The sequence below is a fragment of the Pimephales promelas genome, chromosome 4 (assembly GCF_988280905.1).
Source record: "Pimephales promelas chromosome 4, fPimPro1.hap1.1, whole genome shotgun sequence".
Taxonomy (NCBI): domain Eukaryota; kingdom Metazoa; phylum Chordata; class Actinopteri; order Cypriniformes; family Leuciscidae; genus Pimephales; species Pimephales promelas.
The window spans coordinates 16,956,587-16,979,984 of NC_142772.1; the positions used below are offsets into that span (position 1 = coordinate 16,956,587).

Sequence of the window (23,398 nt, forward strand, 5' to 3'; positions counted from 1 at the left end):
CATTGGTCCCATAAAAGTCTTGTAACTCGATGCCACTGAGGTACGTGGATGAATGTGTATGTGTGTGTGTGTGTGTGTGGTATAATTCGCCTGGCCAAGATTCATTACACCTATGAATTGCCATTTAAGTGAAATTACTGAACTTAAATATACAAGCTTGATAAAAATGATCATTCTAGAAGAAAATTTCAAATGGCACTTAGACGCTTTTGCATCTCAACTCTTCATATATAAATCCTGCTTGCTCTGCGGCAGCTGTTTATTGTTATTTTTTTCCGTGTCGAATTTGAGTCGCATACATTTTCCATGGCTCTCTCGTTCAAGGAGACAAGGGAACAGAGCTTAGCACAATGCTTTATGCAGTCGACATGGTTTTGCTCTTGTAGAGGGAATGTACGATATATCATTCATAGCCACATGATGGTTACATCAGGGAGTTGGTGAGCATGATTACACAAGTGCACCAAGTCGCTATTCTTATTTCCCTTGTGTTCTACAGTAAAACTTGTGAAATAAAGATGTAACCTTTGGATAAATGTTGTTTCATCCAGGAATTAATGAAGCTCTGACTGTTTGAGATCCCGTTGTTTCATCCAGGAATTAATGAAGCTCTGACTGTTTGAGATCCTGTTGTGTCAATGAATGACTCACAAAGATTAAAGTCCTTTAACAGACAAGAACAAAGGCTTTCACCTTAATACTGCTTTTATTGTTTTCCAAGAACAATCTTGTATTTCAGAATTTTTTCCTAGATTGTGGTTTTCCATAAAAGAGAAAAGAAAAATACACATTTGTATTTTATAGCTGGAGTTATATAGAGGGAATTTGATGATGACACCTATCTCATATTGATTGTTTTGTCTTTGTTTTTTGAGTCAATGGTGAGCTCATTGCTCTGCAGATCCAAGAGTTAGTGTCCATTTTTGTGTTGTTGTTCTAAATTTATATATTAAGAGAAACCATAATGCAACTGATCCCAGATCAGCACGAAGGGCAACCCCAGTCAAAAGTTTTGTAAGAGAAACCATAATGCAACTGATCTCAAATCAGCACAAAGGGCAACGCCAGTCAAAGGTTTTGTTTATAGGACAGCAGGTGGACTTTCCCTTCCTCCCTCCACACCCCCCCTTTCACATGTTCAATGCAGCTCTCTGACCAATCACAGCTTGTCCTGTCTTATCAGCTATTCAAAATGAAAGGCGGTTGAAATTTATGCTTGTTTTCTCCTGCTGTTCTTTATCCTCCAGTGGCAACATATGCATAGTGGCAGTTAAGCTTTTGAATAGCTGTTAGGCATCACATCTGAATTCATTTACTAGATTCCTGAAAATTCATGTGTGATGCATGCGGTTTGGGACATTTTTAAAATCAGTGTTTTACTATAACATGGACTGTCAGAAGACACAGAAAGCGAGACTAAGCAGTGTAAGACAGTGGCAGAGATCATCTTTTCTTTTACAAACTCATGGTGAGTCTTTATTGAGCTGCTTTGTGTGTTGACATTGTCAGAAGCTTCAATAACATTTAAAATGCGTAAAGAGTTGCATTCAGTTTTAAATATTGCACAAAGTAGCCTAAGTTTATACCTGTCTGAAATCGCCTCACTTTTAAAGATTCATATTTTTACATACTGCTTATTTTATTAAAATTAGCATGTGATTTTTTTGCAAATTAAATGGAATGAGCCTAATGTTAGCTCAAAAGTTTGGTGTTTTTAAGTTTTTTTTTTTATGTTTTTAAAAATAATATATTCACCAAGTTTAAATTTATATGATCAAAATTACAATAAAACAGTAATATTGTGAAATATTGTTACAATTTAAAATAGCTGTTTTCTACTTTAATATATTTTAAAAATGTAATCATTGACTTAAAGTGGTCCACAAATTGATTTGTGGTAATGCTCTACTAATTTGGACTTGCCATAACACCTGTGAATTCTTGACAGGTTTTTTGATGAAAAAAGACTTCAGTGAATTTAACCCTTGTGCATCCTTATGGACATTTTTGTCCTTTTCAGTTTTGTTTGTTTTTTTGATCACTTTGCCTGTGTTAAAGCTAACTGCAAAAAACTTGGCACAGGTGTGTATTTTTATTGGAATTTTACTATTTCACGGTAATTTTCTTAAAAAAATATTTTTTTGCATTAGGTACAAAAAATACTCCCTCTCAGCACCTTTTGGACAGAAAATGCCCCCATTGAAACCCATTAAAACTGCCATTTTTAAATCCCTGGTTCAGTTAACTATAAAATTATGCAATCTTTGTTAAGAGGCTTTCATTCTGATGGCAAGGCTTCAAAATTTTATTTTTCACTATTTTTTATCAGACGGTGCCATTTTTTTTTAAGTTTGGCCTATAAAACAAATATCGCTTTATTCCTGTTTTCTGGTTCGGCATATTATAGAGCCAACGGGATAAATTATGCAACAATATTTGTGTGGGTGTGTTGGTATGGATGTCAGAGTGTGGTTAGTATGTGTGTTATAAAAAAATATGTGTGTGTGTACACATGTGTGTGTTTGTAATACTGAGAGAGAAAAACTGCAAATTCAAATCCAGTCACTGTGAGCACCAGTGGGGTTTTGCTGGCACTCAATGGGGAAAATATGTTACAACGCCCAAACAAACTGTTACCCAAAGCTCATTTTTTGAGATATCATCCTCAAATTTGGAACACAACCTATTTAGATTCATGGCTTTGATTTTATTGCAGTTTTGAGTTCAACCTGATTTATAAAATATATATTTTATATAAAATATTTTTTATAAAAAAATTTCATAAACTTATACCTATATAACTTTTTTTTATTTACTTATTATTATTTTACTTCAGCAATAATCTGCAAAGGGTCTTCTTTAAAATGATACCAAACTTAAGTCTGTGCTCCAAAGCGTCACATTTTTATGACAGTTTTTTGACATGGACATTTTTGTCCTCTTTTTACCTATGTGTAACTTTTTTTAATTGATGCACAAGGGTTAAAAGTTATTTCCCATGTATCCACAATCATGGAAAACAGATGTTCCCTATTAGTCAGTCACTTTCGACCTTGTAAGAAGTGAACTGTCGAATTGGGATGTCGTCTGAAAGCCCAATAATCACCTTAGAGTGTAAACAAAACATGCCAATGGACATTGGCGTGTTATATTTGCATCACAAACGACACCCCCTAAGCGGGTTTGAATGGAAGCATGCTGAACTCACCCATTCAAGCTTTTGAAGATTCTGCTCTGCAATCATTGATCGAGTGTGTACAACGAACAGGAAGAAGCTCTTCAGAGAGTGTTGGTGGGATGGCGCGCCAGTGGTGGTTGCTTCTAAAAGAGCTATCTCTCCATTAGTCTCGCGTAGCCAGATTCATAGCAGCTTTCTTTGGTCAAGGCCCACCCATAAGGCCGTTAGACCGACATGTCAAACAACCAATTACAGTTCGTTTCGTTCAGCGTCATGTTTCGGGGCGTGGAAATGTCCCCACAACAACAGACCGGTGTGCAACAAGTCAGTCAGCAGTCACCGGAGGCGCTAACAACGCTCCGTGTTATTAAATTCACCCACGAACTCGCTCATGTCCATCTTATGTCCGCTTTGTCACACGAATGTAAGTTACGTCCCCGCCCCAGTGCGCTCACGCCTACTAAATAAACGCCTCACCTCCGGCGCCGCGCACTCGCTACATTCCCTTTAGCCTTTAGCACATCTAGTGGATGCATAACGCAAACCCAGTCAAACGTTTGACTCTGCAGTATCTTATGTGCCTTATAATCCAGTGTGCGCGACCTATATATGAATACTGAATCGGCCAGCTGCGATGTCAGCGTCTGTTTCATGTTTGTCCACAAACGCAGCTGATATACCCTTCGCAATTAAGTACTTCACTTGATCTTCCATAATAGATTGGAGGGGACATACAACATGCATACGTTTAGCTGATCTTGAGAAATGCTCATTGTCACTCACATAGGCCACTCATATAAACACAACAGTTTTTCTTCCGCAATCACACATCTGCGCTTTGTTTCCCGGCGGACCGAAAATAAACGCGACACTGACGCCCCCCGGAAATCAGATAAAATTCAACCAATCAGATGACGACTTCGACATTCCTGAAGTGTTTCCAGTTAAGTGTACCATATGCATCAGACGTTTAGCCAACGTTCCGTGGGCGTGACGTCTGAGGCTGAGACTATCTCTCCATTCATGCAGTTCTCCTAAAAGAGTATTTCACACGCTGCAGTGGGTCTTGCAAGCCGTGCAACACCTGTGAGACAACAGCAGATCTGGCTGCTAAGGCTTACAGTGCTGCTGGACAGGCCGCCTTCATGTGATGGTAACCCTGCAAGTCTACCAGGCCACGCCACTTCAGCACTGGCTACACGGCAGAGTCTTGAGATGGGCATGGTAATGCGGCACACACAGGGTGGCAGTCACACCAGGCTGTCGCCAGACCTTCAGCCCATGGTCAAACCTTGCTTTTCTATGACCAGAAGTCCCCCTAAAGCAAGTGTCCAGGCATGTTGTTGTCTTAACATCCGACTTGGGGTGCTCACTCCACTCTGACTGTCGCCTTTTCCTGGGGATTGGACCCTGACAGTGAGGCACTCGCTGACAGACATGTGTAGACCTGTGGGCTGGGGGACACCTAACACTTGAAAGGTTTTTATAATCTCCTTGTATAGCCTGTGTCCTCCCATTTACTGGCTATTAGTAGCTAGTAATTTGGAGGACCCGCTTGGTGTCTCGTTTGCAGCACCACTCCCCTCCTAGGATTTAATACGTGTGCTTATCTGCTCCACGGGTGAGTTCCCACCTGGCGAACCCTGGATGGAGTTCCTTCAGCACCCTTGGCACCCAGACTTGGCGGAGGCGTCCGACATTATAACGCTCGTGTGTATGCCCAGAAGGTGAAGACTTAGAATAGGTCAGAAAAGCCCATGTGTTGTGATTCACCTACGGGTGATCCCACATGTGTATTCTTCCATGGTACTGCTTCCCTGTCGGTGAGCTTGTGCCTTTCCCTTAAGCCAAGTTCACACTACAGGATTTTAGGCCCGATTTGCAAATCGTTGAGCTCGCCGACAGGTCAGGGTGTTATCACGTGCAAATCGCGGGGGATTAGCGGGCGATGAACGCTTGCCAATCTGTTAGTATGAAAGATACAGCAACGCAGCAAAGACGCTCGCAGACGCGTCGCCAAGCCCAGAAAAATATCTAGCATGCTAGATATCCTGAGCCGTTGCGCGACTCAACCTCAGTGATGTCATGAGCTACAGCCAATCAGAGCAAGGCATGGGTTGAGGTCACCGGGTAAATATTATTTATTTTTTTTTTTTTTGCATTTTTTTCTCAGAGCAAATCAGCACTAGTTTCTGTCTGGCGTCCATATTTGCTAGGTATATTGGCTCACGTGCTGTTTCGCGTTATTTCTGGTTCGTTTTATTGCGTGGTTTTTCGTGACAAAACATGGTTTGTAGACAAGATAGAATCGTTGGGTGACAGTTATTGTCAACTCGTTATTTATTTGATTATTTTCAGGATTTAGACTGTACCATGATATGACTGAAACAGCTCTCATTAGTCACAAATGATTTGCTCTTATCCGTTCGTGGTTGCATCTCTATGTAGTGCGTTACCTCCTGTTGTGGATCAATCACGTTGTGTTGTGTGGTGTGAACAGCTAAACAACTTGAACACTCCTGATTTCACAGAGAGCAAGTCATGTAGTGTAAACCGCACAGTTCAGCCCGACGTTTTAAAATCATGTAGTGTGAACGACAGTAGCGGAGTGGCAATCGGGAGAGTCGGGAGTTTTCCCGGTGGGCCGGTAGTGTTACGAGGCCGCGAGGGCCGGCCCGGTCTGATAAAATGTATTTATTGGAAGTTCGCCATGGCCCAAGCTAAGGGAAGAAAACAATTTTTTTTTTATACATTTTTTATAACGGAGCATATATTTGCACTAAATGCCTGTCATTACAGCAAAACGACACCCGTCATAGAACAGTCCCAGTGGCGTAGGTCGTAGGGCGTGAAGTGTTTGAATGCAGCTTTTTGATGCGCTGAATGCGAGTTCGAATCCGCCTTGCCGAACTCTCTCTTCTCCCTTTTCCCAACACAGATATGTAAAGATGTAAAATGTAAAACCTAACATTAAGGTCTCTAGCGTTATATTTTGCCAACGAACTAAAATTGAATCCATATGGCGTTGCGCCATTATAATAACTGACATTAGAATAGCATCCAGTTTGTTCTGCGTGATTACTTTGCTCTCGCGATCATCTGGTGTTTTCTCCTAAATAAAAGCTCAAGGGTTTATTTCTTGCAAGTGAAGAAATTAGGACAAAAGTATTTTAATTTTCCTATATTATAGTGTAATGTAGGTTAAAATATACTTTTGAAGTACTCATTTTCATTTACACATTTATAGGCTATAAATGGATTTTACAGTACGTCATAGGAATAATTATAAATCATTATTACATTATTATAATAATTGTTTGGTATCCTAAAACACCATTGATAATGTAATGCAAACTGAGACTCTCAAAACTAAAAAAAATATTTGAGCCCTCTTTATTGTCCTGGTACAAATTAATGTTTTTTCTTTGTTCAACGAGCAGTTCATGGGTCTTAATTTCGATCTCTCAGAGAGCATGAGATTGATGCATTATAACCTTAAAATGTCCAAAATTTTCTTGCGGGGGAGCATGCCCCCAAACCCCCCTAGAGGCACAGAGTCCACCCAACTAGTTTTAGAAAGTACTATGAGAAAGAACGGCCATTTATGAACTTTACTCCAGCATACTAGTACAACAAAGTTCCCTTTAAATCAGTAAAACTGTAAATGCTATTGGCTAATCATGCCGGCGACGAGGGCCGGTGGTCTACGAAATTTCCCGGTAGATTTTTTGGTCCCACTCCGCCCCTGGTGAACGAGCCTTGTTCACACACTACATGATTTTAAAACGTCGGGCTGAACTGTGCGGTTTACACTGTTTACACTATTTTACACTAGGCTACACTATTTATGTGAACATGTGACCTCCCTACAGACGCCCCCCTCTGTTTTTAGAATAGCCATGCTTTCCCAGTGCCTCACTGTTAGGGTAAGAAGGAACAGCAGTGATCGACTCTCTCTGCGTTAAAGCCCTGTCCTTTCTCCACCCCAGCAGATGTGGTGGAATCAGGCAGCTCTCAGGCGAGATCCCAATTTATCAGTTCACTTCTGACGAAACGTTTCAGTTCCCTCCTGCAGGGAACAGGGGTTAAATTAGTAACATAGACGTTTATATTGTAATAATATTTCACAATGCTTTTACTGTTTAAAATAATACAATAAAGGCAGCCTTTAAAGGTGTGAAAATATAGGTGAGCAATAAAGCATAACATTTACTGACCCCAAACTTTTGATTGGTTACATATATATTTATTTTTAATTTAAAAAAAAGTTGTTATTATTATTATTAATTTATTATGCTGTGTCTGTATCATTTGTTGTTTTTTCCCCCATTGACCACAGGTCAACTCAAACTAACAGTTACTCCGGGAAGTGGGTGGCTCTATGTTCAAAGTAAGCATCATTGTGGACAGATTTTGTACTTTGTACTTTTGAAGTTTAACAGTTTGTTTGATCAAAATAAGACCAACATGTGGTTGTGCTTGCTCTTACAGGTAACTTTCTTTCATACGTTCATAATCAGTGTTGGGGAAAGTTACTTTTTAAAGTAATGCATTGCAATACTGTGTTACTTCCTAAAAGGTAACTAATTGCATGCTTAGTTACTTTTAATGGAAAACAATGCGTTATACTTTTAATTTTTTCTCATCTGTTTCTGTTTGTTTTTTTTAATAACAAAAAAGGCTCTTTCACCTCAAAAGTTAAATAAATAAGCCTCAGGCTAAAGCAAATTAAATTCATGTCTATACTGTAGATTTTTACTTATCATTATGATTAAATTGGATCATTGAAGGTCAGCAGCAAAGACACTGATTCGTAAAGTGAGATTAAATGCATAAAGTATATTTTGTGTCTTTAAACATTTTTTTTTATATTATTTTTAATGATTATTTTCATGTAATTTTAATTATTGCAGGTTTATGTAATATCCAAAGTATTCATTTTGAGGAATGCTCAATCTGTTTTTGCGCAAGAGAGATGAGTAAATTCAAGCTCAAATGATTCTAGAACTACAATAACCACATTTAGACAGCGCACACAAAGGCTATGCACCTTACTCCTGATTTATCTCAACTTGTGGACAGGAAAGGTGTCAGTCAATTAATGGGAGTAACTTGCATAACACATTAAAAAAAAAAAATCAAGATATTTTCTTGTAAATTTAAAAGTAATGCGTTACTTTACTAGTTACTTGAAAATGTAATCTGATTACATAACTCGAATGATTATATTTACCCCCAACACTGTTCATAATTAATTAAATTGAATTACTTATTTTACAGCATTTAAATCCAATTACAGCATTTTTTTAATCATGCTATCATTCTTTAAAGTTTTAGAGACCAGAGGACTCATGGCAAGAGAGTACAGACCATGTGACTCATATGTGAAGGTGAGCATTTTGACATAAGCAACCTGGGTTTTGTGAAGGCCGTATTTTGACACATGAGGTCCTGTGACTGTGAACCACATAAAATAAGTTAAACCTATTTTTCTCTCAGCAGAGAGACAGCAGTAACTCTCCCGTTCCCTGTTGGTGATGATGTGTTATTATTTTTGTCATTATTTGTCGCATAATCCTCTGTGGATGTCTGCCCTTGAAATGAACTCGTTTTCATGTCAGCCTGAGCAGGTTTCAGGCATAAGAAAGCATCAGTTGTGTTGGCAGCTGTCCACTTAATTCCTGATTCAAGTGTTGATTGATTTTCCCTCTGAATATGGTGAAAATATCCACTAGCAATGTTAAACTAGTGCACTTAACAGTTTCTTTATTCCAGATTTGCATTGCTCCAGATGTGGACCACAGCAAGCGATGGAAGACCAGGACTGTTCTGGACTGCAAGAGTCCTGTTTTCAATGAGACGTTTATGTTGTGAGTGATTCTTTTAGAGTTTTATTGTTCGCTACCGACAGAGCACGTGTAATATTGTGTTTAGAAAAAGGAAGTGGAAGAGTGTCGTGTTATCTTATAGAAGAATAATTTATGCTAAGTCTCATGTGCTCCCTAACACCTCGTCAGACAGCCTCTTTCTCAATCAGTCTTTTCAACTGAGACTTTAGGGCTGGGTCTCCTGGCTCTCTCTTGTTAGCTGAAAGAAAGGCTGTCTTTTTCAAGTCTTTGGAGGAGAAGGCCATTGTGTTTTTGGATGAAGCTGGACATTGATGAATGAGCTTTTGAAGTTTTGCATTTATGTTGCAGAGATGTGGATGAAGACGATCAGAAGAAGAGGTTGTTGTTAACAGTATGGAATCGCAATCGAACTTCCAGGTAGGACCTCACCCTTTTTTACTCACATGTTGATTTTCTTCATTAATACAGTTAAAGGCTAGTTATATGTGTACCATAAGTACATTTATTCGGTAACACTTTAGAATACGGTTCCTTCGTTAATGAATAACTACACAAGAACTAATGAGTAACACAATATTAACAATCTAGTTACTATTATTAACTAACAAGAAACTCTGATTAACGAACTAGTAAGTAATAGCGCACAGACGAAAGTGGTAGTTCACTATTAAGTAATCAATAACTACTATTTTTTTAATACTTCCCAGAGAACTACTGAAAAAGTTTATTAACAATCTAGTAACTACTATTAACTAAAATAAACTCTTATTAACGAATTAGTAAGTAATAGCTCACAGATGAAAGTGTTACTAGATACTTCTGTGGGAGTTACTAATTATTTGGATTCGTATTATAAAGTGAAGATCATTGGAACTAACTAATAATTACTCAAGTGTTACTAAAGACATTTTCTAAAAGTATACTAAAGTTCACCAAAAATCTCAAAAGTTTGCACAAATCATGACTAGATCATGTAGTAACACTTGAGTAATTACTAGTTAGTTCCAATGATCTTCACTTTATAATACGGATCCAAATAATTAGTAAGTAATAGCTCACAGATGAAAGTGTTACTAGATACTTCTGTGGGAATTACTAATTATTTGGATCCGTATTATAAAGTGAAGATTATTGAAACTAACTAGTAATTACTCAAGTGTTACTACATGATCTAGTCATGATTTGTGCAACCGTTTGAGATTTTTGGTGAACTTTAGTATACTTTTAGAAAATGTCTTTAGTAACACTTGAGTAATTACTAGTTAGTTCCAATGATCTTCACTTTATAATACGAATCCAAATAATTAGTAACTCCCACAGAAGTATCTATTAACACTTTCATCTGTGAGCTATTACTTACTAATTCGTTAATAAGAGTTTATTTTAGTTAATAGTAGTTACTAGATTGTTAATAAACTTTTTCAGTAGTTCTCTGGAAAGTATTAAAAAAATAGTAGTTATTGATTACTTAATAGTGAACTACCACTTTCGTCTGTGCGCTATTACTTACTAGTTCGTTAATCAGAGTTTCTTGTTAGTTAATAATAGTTACTAGATTGTTAATATTGTGTTACTAATTAGTTCTTGTGTAGTTATTCATTAACGAAGGAACCGTATTCTAAAGTGTTACCATTTATTCTAGTATGTATTTTATCTTCATGCTGCAAATGCCACATTTACTCAGTACAAAATCAATGTTATTGGCTGGATTTTCTACACCAGCAGTGTCACAGGGCAGTGAACATGATCTAAGTGGGGTTAACTGAGTGAATATCATTGTGACGTTATCAGGAGTTCGAAGATTCACGCCTGTTGTTGTGTTTTAGAGTGTTTGCTTTTGCCCACAGGCGCAGTGACTTCCTGGGCTGTATGAGTTTTGGTGTCCACTCCCTCATCACCTCATCTAAGGTAAATATTCTGTTGTAAAAGCAAAATGGACCTGCACACTGACTTTTTTTGCCTTTCTAACCTGCACCTCCAAAAGGTGTGCGTTTGCTCCAATCCATTGTTAGGGGAATATCCTGTTGTTAACATTTACCCATAATGATTTTACCCAGTCAATCATTTTGGATTTTTAGATTTACCAATAGGACAGAATATTGATTCATGCTTTAAGAGGTTACATAGGCTACAATTTACAGTAGTATTAGTGCAATGGTTATGGATTTTTCTTTTTTTGTGTGTGGTTTGTTTTTTCTCCCACCACTCATACATTAATTCACGGGTTCACACTTACATACAATTAGAGTGGGTAAAGTTTAATGCGTATTTGGCGTGCTGTCCGGGTGGAGGGCTCCAACCTCGGAGTTCGACCCGAACCCTGAGTACTCCCCCAATATAAGTAGTTAGGACTAGAAGGGTGGTGGAGGGGTGCTGCTAAACTGTCAATGGATTAGGTGACTGCTGAGTCAATTTTAACATATTTAATTTAGTAACATTATAAATGTCTTTACTGTCACTTTTGACCTAATTAATGCAGAATATATAAAAACCAAAATGTTATTTTTTTTATTGTAACACCACTTAGGTTTGACTTTCTTTAAGAAAGATATAATTTTATATTTATCTAACGAAATGTTCCTCTTCATTTCATTCTCCTCTTGTCAAAGCATTTCCACCACACCATCATCTAATTACACAGTGGGGGAAGTGGCGACGGGACTGCTCATTGAGGCTTGAAAAATGACCTACAATTACCAAAAGCAGCATACTGCAAAAAAAGCTGGCATAGTGACTTTATTCTGCATGCTCGCCTGCACGATAAAACAAGATATATCCCATTTGATATCCCTGTTCCTTTACATTATGTATCGTTGTCAAATTTAAGAGTTTTATACTCATGTGTTAAGACAGTAAATCCTTTCCCGGAGGGTGACATTTTAGGAAAAATTAGATCATGCCCGATGGATGTTTTATATAACACAATGCCATCTGGCTGAGCGGGAGTGTAAAATGGGCATCAGCTGTTTGCAGCTACAAAGGTCTCAAAAACCTACAAACAAGCACACAACAGAGCGCTGCAGACAACTTCAGGGCCTCATTTTAATACTTTTAACGAGAGATGCATTTACAAGTCATCAGATATTACAAATGTAAAACCTGGTGAAGGAAAGAGCATCTTCTTCCCATGGCTTTCTTTGTGTAATTGTATTTTTCACATTTTCTGCTGACAGGAGATCAGAGGTTGGTATTATCTCCTGGGAGAGGAGCTAGGCAGGAGCAAACATCTAAAAGTGGCCTCACGTCGCATCAGACCGACTGCTGGTGAGATTAAATGCCGTTTCTTTCTCTTTTTCTGTTTTTTTATTTTTTTTATTTATTTGCATCTGGATCGTAGCCACTCTCTGATAACCTTTAACAATGAAGACGGACAAATTCCACATGACAGTATTTTCCCCAGCAACAGCAGATCAGATGATAACAGATGTTCTTGACATTGCGTGAACCAGCTTTTTGCAGCGAAAGTTAGTTTTGTATCCAAATCCCTATAAGTCTACATGGAATTTTCATGTTTTTACTTCTTACCAAATACCACGCATTCTATAATCTATTATCAAGATTTTTTAGTGTCTCTAAAGCCTAGTTCACACTACATGATTTTAAAATGTTGGGCTGAACTGTGCAGTTCACATTACATGACTTGCTCTCAGTGAAGTGTTCAAGTTGTTTAGCTGTTCACACCACACAACACAACGTGATTGATCCACAACAGGAGGTAACTCACTACACGAGTTAACAACGCACTGCATAGAGATACAACCACGATCGGATGATAAGAGCATATCATTTGTGACTCAATGAGAGCTGTTTCAGTACTATAGTATACGGTCTAAATCCTGAAAATAATCAAACAAATAACGAGTTGACAACAACACGATTCTATCTGGTCTAGAAATCATGTTTTGTAACGAAAAACCACGCAATAAAACGAACCAGAAATGACGCGAAACTACAGAGAAGAACATAACACGCGAATTGGACGTCAGACAGAAACTAGTGCTGCACACTGTTTGCTCGACGATCTGCTCTGAAAAAAAAAAATGCAAAAAAGAAAAAGTAAGATTTACCTGGTGTCCTCAACCCATGCGTTGCTATGATTGGCTGTACTCATGACATCACTGAGATTGAGTCGCGCGACTGCTCGAGATATCTAGCAGGCTAGATATTTTTCTGAGCTCGGTGACCTGTCTGCGAGCTGTCTGCGAGCTGTCTTTGATGCGTTGTTGGCTCTTTCACACTAACGGATTGGCGAGCGTTAATCGTCCGCTAATCGCCCGCGATTTGCACGCGATAACACCCTGACTTGTCGGCGACTCAACGATTTGCAAATCGGGCTTAAAATCACGTAGTGTGAACTAGGCTTAAACCAACCAATTGACCCTTCGCTAAGCCACGCCCGAAAACCGCCACTGGCCAATCATGTCTTAGCAACCGTATATGCACGGGAGGTCTGGCAAGCTTTCGAACGAGGGAACATGCTGAAGCATTGTGCGTATGGATTGTGCAAATCTGATACCAGTATACTAAAAGTTTTGACGGGGGAGAGGAATTGAAGAGTTCAGATGCAAAAGCCTCTAAATGCCATTTGAAATTTTCTTCTTTAATGAAGTTTTTTATCAAACTTGTGTATTTAAGTTCAGTAATTTCACTTAAATGGCAATGATAATTACCTATTAGTTGTTATTTAAGTAAAATTACTGAACTTAAATATACAAGTTTGATAAAAAATCATCATTAAAGAAGAAAATTTCAAATGGCATTTAGAGGCTTTTGCATCTGAACTCTTCAATTGTTTTCCTTCCAGAAAATCTAAAAGCCAAGGGGAGAAATGATTGGCGTGATCTAGCATCTATGTGCGAGATCCATTCTGGTAAATGTCGGCATGCTTAGCAAAAACACCTTGAGTATTGCTTGGAAATATTGACGGTTCTTTGGTCATAATGATATAACGTAAAATAAGACGATTAAAGAGACAAGATAAAGGCTCACTGACTTACTTTAAAATATATTTCAGCATTTTGTTAATCGACGTCCTACTAACGTTACCCCTTAACTTAACCCAATCCGATCGCGGCTCTCCCGGTATTAGTGTTATTCCACAAGATTTATTGATAAGCTGTTTGATTTATAATTATTAAGATTATTTTCACATACCCTGCTGTGTATGAACATAGAGTTGTTCCTCAATTTGTGTTTCCCATTTGAACGGTCAGCGTATGAGGCGCTGCTGCTTGCGCTGGGACTATAACGTTAGGCTTTAACTTCAATTTTTAAGAAATTATTCTCTAATCGGTTGCATATAATGTCGTGAATATATCCCTCGAATGCATACTGTAGTCCCTTTTGTCTTGCTCTCTCAGATATTTCACTTGTTTGCCGAAAATTACTTATTATCTTATTGGGAATGTCTGACACCGGGTGCATCCACACTATAATAGATGGGCCAGCCGTGAAAGCTTGACAGGCGTAGCAACAGTAACTAGGGAGGGCGGGGCTTAGCGAAGGGTCAATTGATGAGTTTCGATTTGCACAAACAACAGCAGATCAGATAAAAGCCAAGGCCTGGCTGTAGCATTAGAAAGTATTGTTTAAAGATTTACGCTAAGCTAACAGCTGTAACGGCTAAAGCCTCTGGTGCTGCATGTAGTCAATGGAGTTTTTCACCTATGTCAGAGATGTGACTCCATCAGCTTGGCAATAAAAGCTGCTCTGCAGTTTGCACACTAATGTAACTGACTGTAGAAATATGAGGAGGAGGACATGCTTATTCTTGACCTTGCTAAAACCAAACAAGCTCCTTGCAGCGAAAGTTACTTTTGTATCACGATCCCTGAGTCTAAATGGAATTTTCTTGTTTTACTTCTCACCAAATGCTATGTTAAAGGAGTAGTTCACTTTAAAAAAAAAACTTTTGCTGATAATTTTCTCACCCCCTTGTCATCCAAGATATCCATGTCATTCTTTCTTCTGTCGAAAGATCGCCTTGCTCTGTTCTGTGATGTGCGTTCGTGACTCTCCAGTTCGAACTTGTTTATGAAAATGAACAAATCTTTTTTCCTGTGATTTGGTATATTCCACGAACGAAATGAACGAATTGACTCAGAAAAAGATTCGTTCATTTTTATGAACGAGTTCGAACAGGAGAGTCATCAGAGATCACAGAAAAGAGCAAGGCTACCATTTGAGCTCATAAAACTTAAACTTTGTTGTTATTTTTTTTTTAAATGAGTGATCTTTTCGCTTGATAAGACCCTTATTCATCATCTGGAATCATTTTAAGCCCTTCGAACACTTTGCATTTTGTACTGAAAGTATCTTTTGGACCTTGAACCGTTACCAGTAAAGTGCATTACATGGAGAAAAATGCTGGAATGTTTTCATCAAAAACCTTAATTTCTTTTCGACTGAAGAAAGAAAGACATGGACATCTTGGATGACATGGGGGTGAGTAAATTATCAGTAACAGTTTTTTTAAAAGTAAATTACTCCTTTAAATGAACAAGCCTTGCCTGCACTTCTAGGAGAGATATAGAGGGCTCGGTGTTGAAACGTACAGCATCCCCGCGGAGAGCCGTAATAAAGAGCCAGGGGCCAGTTGGGCTGACACACTGTGCACTGTGATGAGCCACTGGAATTAAATGAGAATTAAAAGGCTAAATCGTCATAGTGTGTCTAAGTTAGTTTAAATCCACTTTAGGGATCTTCTTTCCCTCCCATTGCCGCTCCGTAGGGAACTTTGCGATGAAAAAAACATGTAATATTTAATGCGAAGGCATTTTTTTGTCCCATCGCCTGTAAGATATCATCTTAATTATTGCTTACAAAATGAGCGATTTTACTCCTGGGGTGTGGACAGAATGACACGTGTGCCGTCAGAGAAATTCAGATGAGATTAAGTTTGATTAGAGAGAGAGAGGTGTAGGAGGAGAGAGATCGAGAGAGAGAGAGAGAGAGAGAGAGAGAAAGAAGGGGGGCTTGAGTCAAGGCACTGGGCTGACTTTAATAGAGAGAGCCAGCTGTATTGTGTCCCTCTTGAATGCTGTTTCCATGAAGAATGTTTAAAAAGACATTGCTTCCTGGGAGCATAATCTCTATGGTTACAAAGTGGGGGAGCCTGTCGCTGGATGTCGGGGTGGGGGTAACGCTTTTAGGGTAGTAGATTTCTTTCTCTCTCTCTCTGTTCTGGGGCAGTCGGCTCTGTGTCAAAGGGATTCAGGTTGAGTTCATCTCTCATGGTGTAGACACACTCACTTTCAGCTGAAGCCTGCAGATAGTGTTGACCGGATTCTGCTGTCCTCTTTCTGAACGAGTTCTGGATTAGAGATATTTCTACCCAGGGCTAAGATGTACTCAAAGAGCAGTCTGTCTGGTTGGGACTCGTGGGACTCTCTTGTGTATCTTTCAGAAGCTGCTGCATCCAACTATGAAGCTGGACCCAAGACCACAAGTCCAGAGAACATGCAGTCATTTACAGTAAGTGTAATTCATAAAATAACAATTGAAATTTCATTGCTTTTCAAATGTTCATTTTTTGTAGGCTTGCATTTTGAACTTAAAATTTGCTCTATGTGCTGTAACATCTAAATTCATTCATTCATTTTGATTTTTAAAGACAAAATATTTGTATTAAATAAACCCAGTGTTACTTTATTTTAATTCTCAGATCATGTAGAAATATATATATATATATATATATATATATATATATATATATATATATATATATATATATATATATATATATATTCACTTTTTACAGTGTAGGATGTCCTTTAGGATTTATGGATGTTGGCATTTTAAATGTTGTGTAGTTTGTATAAAAAAGGTTGAAAATATTAGAAAATATTGTAGATCTTGGGAGGTAATGCTATTCTTTAGTTTCTTTAGTATTCTTTAATTCTTTTGTGCCTCTAAACCAACCAGTTGATGAGTTTAGATTTGCACAGGAATTGAAATTTGCTTTGAAATTTGTTTTAATTTTAGTTTATGTTTTAGAAGTTTTGTTTATGGGCATTTGCCATTTTAATTTATATTTTAATATCTATTTACATTATTTCAGTTTTAGTTTCATTAATTTTAGGACTTCTAATTCAACTTATTTTGATCAAGATTTATATATATATATATATATATATATATATCGCCGGTATTGTTAACTACAAATAAAAAAATAAAGCTTGAAATAAGTGTATATATATATATATATATATTTCAAGCTTTAATTTTTATTTTTAGTTAACTGGCCTTTAAACACAATTCCTTTGCTATTGCTGGATTGTTTGTAGTAAATAGCTTTGGCTGTAATGTTAGAAACTATCATCGAAGACTAATGCTAAGCTGACAACAACTAAAAGAACTAATGATGCTGCATGCAAACTCAGAAGAGTTTATTAGCAATCAGAAATGTGACTCCATCAGCTTGGGAATTCACGTTACTCTGTGGTGCGTGCTAATGTGACGGACAGTAGAAATATGAGGAGGTGTATGGATGTACTTTTGGATATGTGCGACACACATACTTGCTCATTAAACCCTCCCATCCACTTTAGTGAGCAACTTTTCCCAGGACTATTCTCCGCCCGCTCTGTTCTCCTCAGACAAAGCTGGGAAACGGGAAAAGCCAACAAAGTGGCTGCAATAGGAAGCCCAATCCTGCACTGTGTTTATGATTTATCCCTGTTTGATACCCGCTCCACTGACACTCTTGCTGGTTCCCTGCATTTTTACGCGGAGGCCGGTCAAATATTCAGCTAATCATTCTTCCATTTCCTTCCTCTCTTCCCGAAAATCCATTTTTCAGATTGCGCTGTTGACCTTCCAGGGATTTCTTATTAGCGATAACTGGTTTTATCTGGGACATCGGCAATAGGGTGATATAAGAGATAAACAAACTATGGGTTATGGTGTATTGTGTCGGTTTTGCACAGAACCTGCTTGAGTGTACATCAGAATAATGGATTTCGGAAATTTCAACACTGTTTTCGTGAATCTAGGTGTTGTACAAGGGTTGGACGTCCTCCACGTCTGTCAGCCTATGCTTGTCCAGCTTCTCATTAAACAAACATTGTGCGCACTTTAATGTTTCTGGCTCATAATGCATGTTTGTGTTTACACTGAATCAAGCCTATCTGAGTGAGCTCCATCTCACTGCGCAGAGAGAGTGAGTTCAGCCACTACTGTTGAGAGCTACTCAGGAAACATGTTGGCTTATCGAGTGCAGACATACTGCCTGGCCACTGACTGGGGGGGTGGAAGGTGGTTTCCTGTCATTCTTCTGCTCGGAGCAGTTCCCATGAGTGGGCATGCATAGCCGCACTAGAGCGACTGCAAAGGGAAGCAGCATCACCTGTGTGACTTTACTTTTATTCAAGTCACAGAAAAGAGCGCCGTAGATGTAGGTGGACGTATATACGGTGAGCGATGCATACAATCCACGGTCTATGCCGGCTCTGCATCGAACGAAACTTGCCACAGGTTTGTTCTTTTGTTTTGTTTTTCTACTTTGGTTGTATTGTTATTGATACTGGTATTGAACCGTCTTGGCATGTTTGGTCTCGGGATAGATGCGTTGCGTATTTTATTTATTTTTAAATGTTTGAGTGTGGTGGTTTAGCCTAAAGTTTAAAGATCTGGGCTTCGCAATGAGCGTTCACCGCCGGGCAAGGCACTTAACCCCTGGTTTCTCCAGATAAAAGCGTCAGCTAAAGTAGTAGTAAGAGTTCAAACCTTTCCAGTGTTTGATATGGGTTGATCCTTGAGAATGATGAGGGTAAACAGATTGGGTTTGCTGTGCGTAATGGAAACGCTCATGCAGGGGACAGACTTAACGTAATCAATGAAATTATTACTGTATATGGTAGAAATATTAGAAATATAAGTGAGGATGAGGTTAAGGAGGGATGCCGGATGAGTAGTCACATGAGTGAGGTAAGCAGCCACTTATATATCTTTGTGCTGTGATTGACAGGACTTGATGAATAGAGTGACCGGATTCGAAGTCGAGGGGTGGAGGGTGTCTGTGATGCTTGCCTTTAATAATGATAGGAAAAAACAAGGGGATAAAATGTTTATTTAACTGAAATGAGAAAAAAAGTGCTTGACACATTAGTTGATACATTACAACACTGCCAGCATGTTTCAACCATCTTCTTAGTCACCCTTGTCCTGTTTTATTTAGTCTTCTTTTGAATGAACCAAATGCAAAGAATATAAAAATAAATAACGAAAATATAAATCTATAAATCACGAAACCATAATAATATGATATACTGTAAGGAAGGGAAAATGTACATCCAGCCAGTTGTAATATCTGAATAAACCCCTGACAGGGTGTGCATTATCCCGCTTCTTACACAGCTACTTGCCACGCAAGTAAATAATTAGACACAAAATATTGATTTGAGACGAAATATTTTATTAGCTCTTTAAATGCAAAGCTTCAGCGTAGAGAGCGGTTGCAGCGTGGCAAGGTCAATTATCAAATGTTGCAAAATAATATAAAATATAATGTAATATAATGTTTTATTGTAATAAATAACAGTTATTTGTAACTTTTGACATTTAGCCAACGTGTACATTTCAAGGTATTTAATACAGTTAGCATTCATAAATCCTGAAGCCATAAATATCATAAAACCATACAAATGTGCTCATCATTTTAAACTGGATTAGGATGTAATGCATGATTATTCTCACAACAAGAGCTAGTCTCAATTCAGTACTGTCAATACTTTGACTACACAGGTGAGTCTCATTGTTTTAACTTGAACTTGAACAACAGACAGCAACAGTGGAAAAAGGAAACTGCTTCAGTGGAGTTTGATGTGGATAATTATTTCATCACAGCAATTAATGGGGCTTATAACGAGGGCAACCACATCGACCCAGAGGAGAAAAGAGGAATGGCAGTGAAAGTCCTAGAGCTGTCATCACTTTTTCTCTTTTTATTCTCTCTCCCTCCCTAAACAAGCCTCTTTGTTGTTGTGCGGTCAATGTCATGTTAAATGTGAGACGCCCCCCCCCCCCCCCCTCAACATTTCCTATTTAGTTTGGCTCAAGGTTCTGTTGACATTTTGAACTTCTACTGTCCAAATATTCTGTCTCTGCTGTTTGTCAGTGCCATGGCAGTTTTCTCCCCCCGTCGTTTCCTTTTCTTGCCAGGGAAAAAGAAAAGCCTCTTGATCACCCAGCAACCCTGACTAATTTCTCAGCTTGTAGTTTTTAATATCCCTGACTCTGGTGCTGTGGCATTTCAGTCTTCGTGCTTCTGGGGTACAGTGGCACTCCGGGGGGATGTTTGTTTCTAGCACACACACACACACACACACACAGACACACTCTCTGACCCGGCTACTGTGGGGCCTTACACTGTACTCTTACTGTGGGTAGTTTGTCTTCCTGAATGTTCTGTAAAGGCTGAGGTCACTTTCATTTCAGTCTGTATAAAAGACGCATCACTTGGGGTAGGTTTTTATTTTTTTCCAGGAATGCTATATTTTAATGACTTTCATTTAATTGAATTTGAAACTTTTGATTTATAGCTCCAGTCTTTTTCTTGTGTTAATGTAATTGATTCCAAAGCTGTTCAGTGTTTAGTGCTCAAGATTTTTTTTTATTGTTTTACAACTGTTTTATTGATTATTGTTATTATTATTATAAATGTTGAAAACAGTTGTGTTGCTTAACATTTTAGAGGAAACCATTATATTTCAGGATTTTTTTGAGTATATCCTTTTAAAAGCACAGCGTTTATTTGAAATCTTTTGTAAATTATAAATATCTTCTGAAAAAAAATAGTATTGTAAATGTATGTTCTCTTTCACAGGTGACCATTTTGAGAGGAAAAGATGGTTTTGGCTTCACCATCTGCTCTGACTCACCTGTACGGGTCCAGGCTGTTGATCCAGGTAATTTTAAAAACTCAAGATGTATCAATATCAATATAATTTTTAATTAGCTTCAAATAATTAGCTTTTAAGGGATTCTCCACCGTTTTTTTTTTCCATATTAAACTGTTATTCCCTTAACTAAGACGAGTTGATGCATACCTCTCTCGTCTCAGTGCGTGCACTCAATCGCTCTGGCGCGCGAAAAACACTTTGATAGCACTTAAGTTTATTCAATGGGCTCTATGCACGGCGGTATTTTCGGTGAAGGTCTAAGGATGCTGGATTACTTCCACCGAGTCCAATGCTATACTGAGAATTTATATTGGTTTTTATACTCTATGGCTATGCTAAAGAAACGTTAGTCACAAAAACAGACAAAACAGACACCCCTCATTTTGTTTATGCTTCTATGTTTATTATATTAAATAAACATAACTATATATAAAATTACATCAAAACGTATTGAAGTTTCGTTTCAAAGACAGTACATTTTGAAGATTTGCCATAATCCCGTTTTCCTCGGTTTACCTCTGCTTTAAATCTCCCCAATCGGAAACTGAAGAGCAGCCTTGCGTCAAATGCGGAACTTATGCGTGCATATAACCTATAGGGGCCAAGCAGAGAAACACCTCCACGTTTTCCCTATTTAAATACAGTTACACGAGTAGTGGACACAAAATAAGGAGGGTGACACAAAATAAATGTTGCGCTTTTCAACATGAACGCTGCACAAGCGTGTTAAGTGGATAACTGTATTGTATGGCAGAATACCACAGCAAGTGCTTGGGAGCACTTCAACGCGGCACATATATATCTATGGACTGTGCAGTAATATCATCACTCCGGAGAGTGAGACTTTTCTCGAGTGATGATAGTCGAAGTGCTCCCAAACACTTGCTGTGGTATTCCGCCATACAATATAGTTATCCATTTTACACGCTTAGAAAAGTGCAACGTTTTATTTTGTGTCACCGTCCTAGGTCGAGTTACACTGCTCGAGTAACTGTATTTAAAAGGGAAAACATGGAGGTGTTTGGTCGCTTCTCTGCTTGGCCCATATTGAATGAACTGGACTAGTTAAGTGCTATCACTGAGAGGACAGAGGTATGTATCAACTCTTAGTCTTAGTTAAGGGAATAACATAGTTTAATATGATGCACAGATAGAGTGAAAGTTGCTTTGTTCAGAGCTTACTGCACTCCTCTCTACACTGCCCACTTGTGGTCTAGTTTCAGCAAAGCCAGCTTGCATAAAATTCAGGTAGCTTACAATGATGCTTTGAGAATTCTGCTGAGAAGACCACGCTGGTGTAGCGCCAGTGAGATGTTTGTGGCGGCAGGTGTTAATACCCTGCAAGCCACATTGAGAAATTTCATGTACAAATTTATATGTCGGTTGAATAACTCAGAGAATTATATAATTGTGGCTTTGACCAATATCAAATTTAGCACTACACGGTATGTGTCTAAGTTATGGAAGCATTGGTATAGTTGTCTCCTTTGAAGTATGTATTTTATTGTGTGTATTGTCTTATCTGTCTGTCTTTTTTATCTGGACCGGTGAGTCTGTAATAAAGTTTATTATTATGAAAAAAAAAACAGTGGAGTATCCCTGTAAATTATTATAAAATTGTATCCAGTGTAAAATGTATGTATGGCTCAATGTAAATGTATGTATGGTATGTAAAATGTATGGCTCAAAAGTTGATAATTCATTGCGCAGGAGACATTATGGGATTCTTAGTTGTTTCATTTGAGTATCAACTTTGTCTCAGATGTCCTTCTTTAAAATCCTAATGAGAAGTAATCATAGAAAGTACTAATTAAGGTTCTTAAATATCATAGTTTTGCCACACTCTCAGAAAAAGATGCATATCAGTAACTTAAGGGTACATAATACTACTCTAAGCTATTAATATGCACCTTTAAGGGTTAGATACATAAAAAAAGTTGTCCTTTTAATGGTACTACCCCTGTGACTAGCTCCACTAGCTTCATTTCTAATTTAAAAATAGACATAAATGGTAAATCTTTGTGGAATTTAATGAGAAATGTTTAAAATGTTCATAATGAAATATCTGACTGATGAATTGCATACTTATTTGCATTTTGGTAAATCTCAGAATAGTTTAAAACATTGCAGTTGCATGTTATTTACTTATTTATTCTCCATTTGCTCTGCATTTTATCTAATTGAAGAGATGTCATTTGTCATTTTTTTTTAATGGGCATACTTTATTTAACTGTTATTTATGATCTCAAGTGTTTTTGTCTATTTTGTTTAGGTGGTCCGGCTCACCAGGCTGGCTTGCAGCAGCTGGACACAGTATTGCAGCTGAACGGCCAGCCGGTTGAACACTGGAAGTGTGTGGACCTGGCTCATGCCATCAGGTGCGATGTTTTTGGTGATCATTTTGTAGCCACATGTTTCACAACAATTTCACTTCTGATTCTTAATGCTAATCATTTAATGAGGTAAAGGTT

At 38.1% G+C, this 23,398-nt stretch overlaps 1 protein-coding gene across 5 annotated transcripts in view; it reads left to right on the forward strand.

Annotated features, from left to right (window-relative positions):
* The window catches only part of rgs3b (regulator of G protein signaling 3b), a 76,232-nt gene that overhangs the window by 27,352 nt on the left and 25,482 nt on the right, over nt 1-23,398 (forward strand). For 2 of the 5 annotated variants that reach the window (XM_039661995.2, XM_039661994.2), the window contains exons 4-12: nt 7,518-7,568; nt 8,510-8,568; nt 8,954-9,048; nt 9,376-9,444; nt 10,875-10,935; nt 12,201-12,291; nt 16,433-16,500; nt 20,852-20,933; nt 23,200-23,305. In XM_039661995.2, the coding sequence (XP_039517929.2) occupies nt 7,518-7,568; nt 8,510-8,568; nt 8,954-9,048; nt 9,376-9,444; nt 10,875-10,935; nt 12,201-12,291; nt 16,433-16,500; nt 20,852-20,933; nt 23,200-23,305 (682 nt within the window). The other 3 variants (XM_089130017.1, XM_039661997.2, XM_089130018.1) reach the window with 3 other exon arrangements.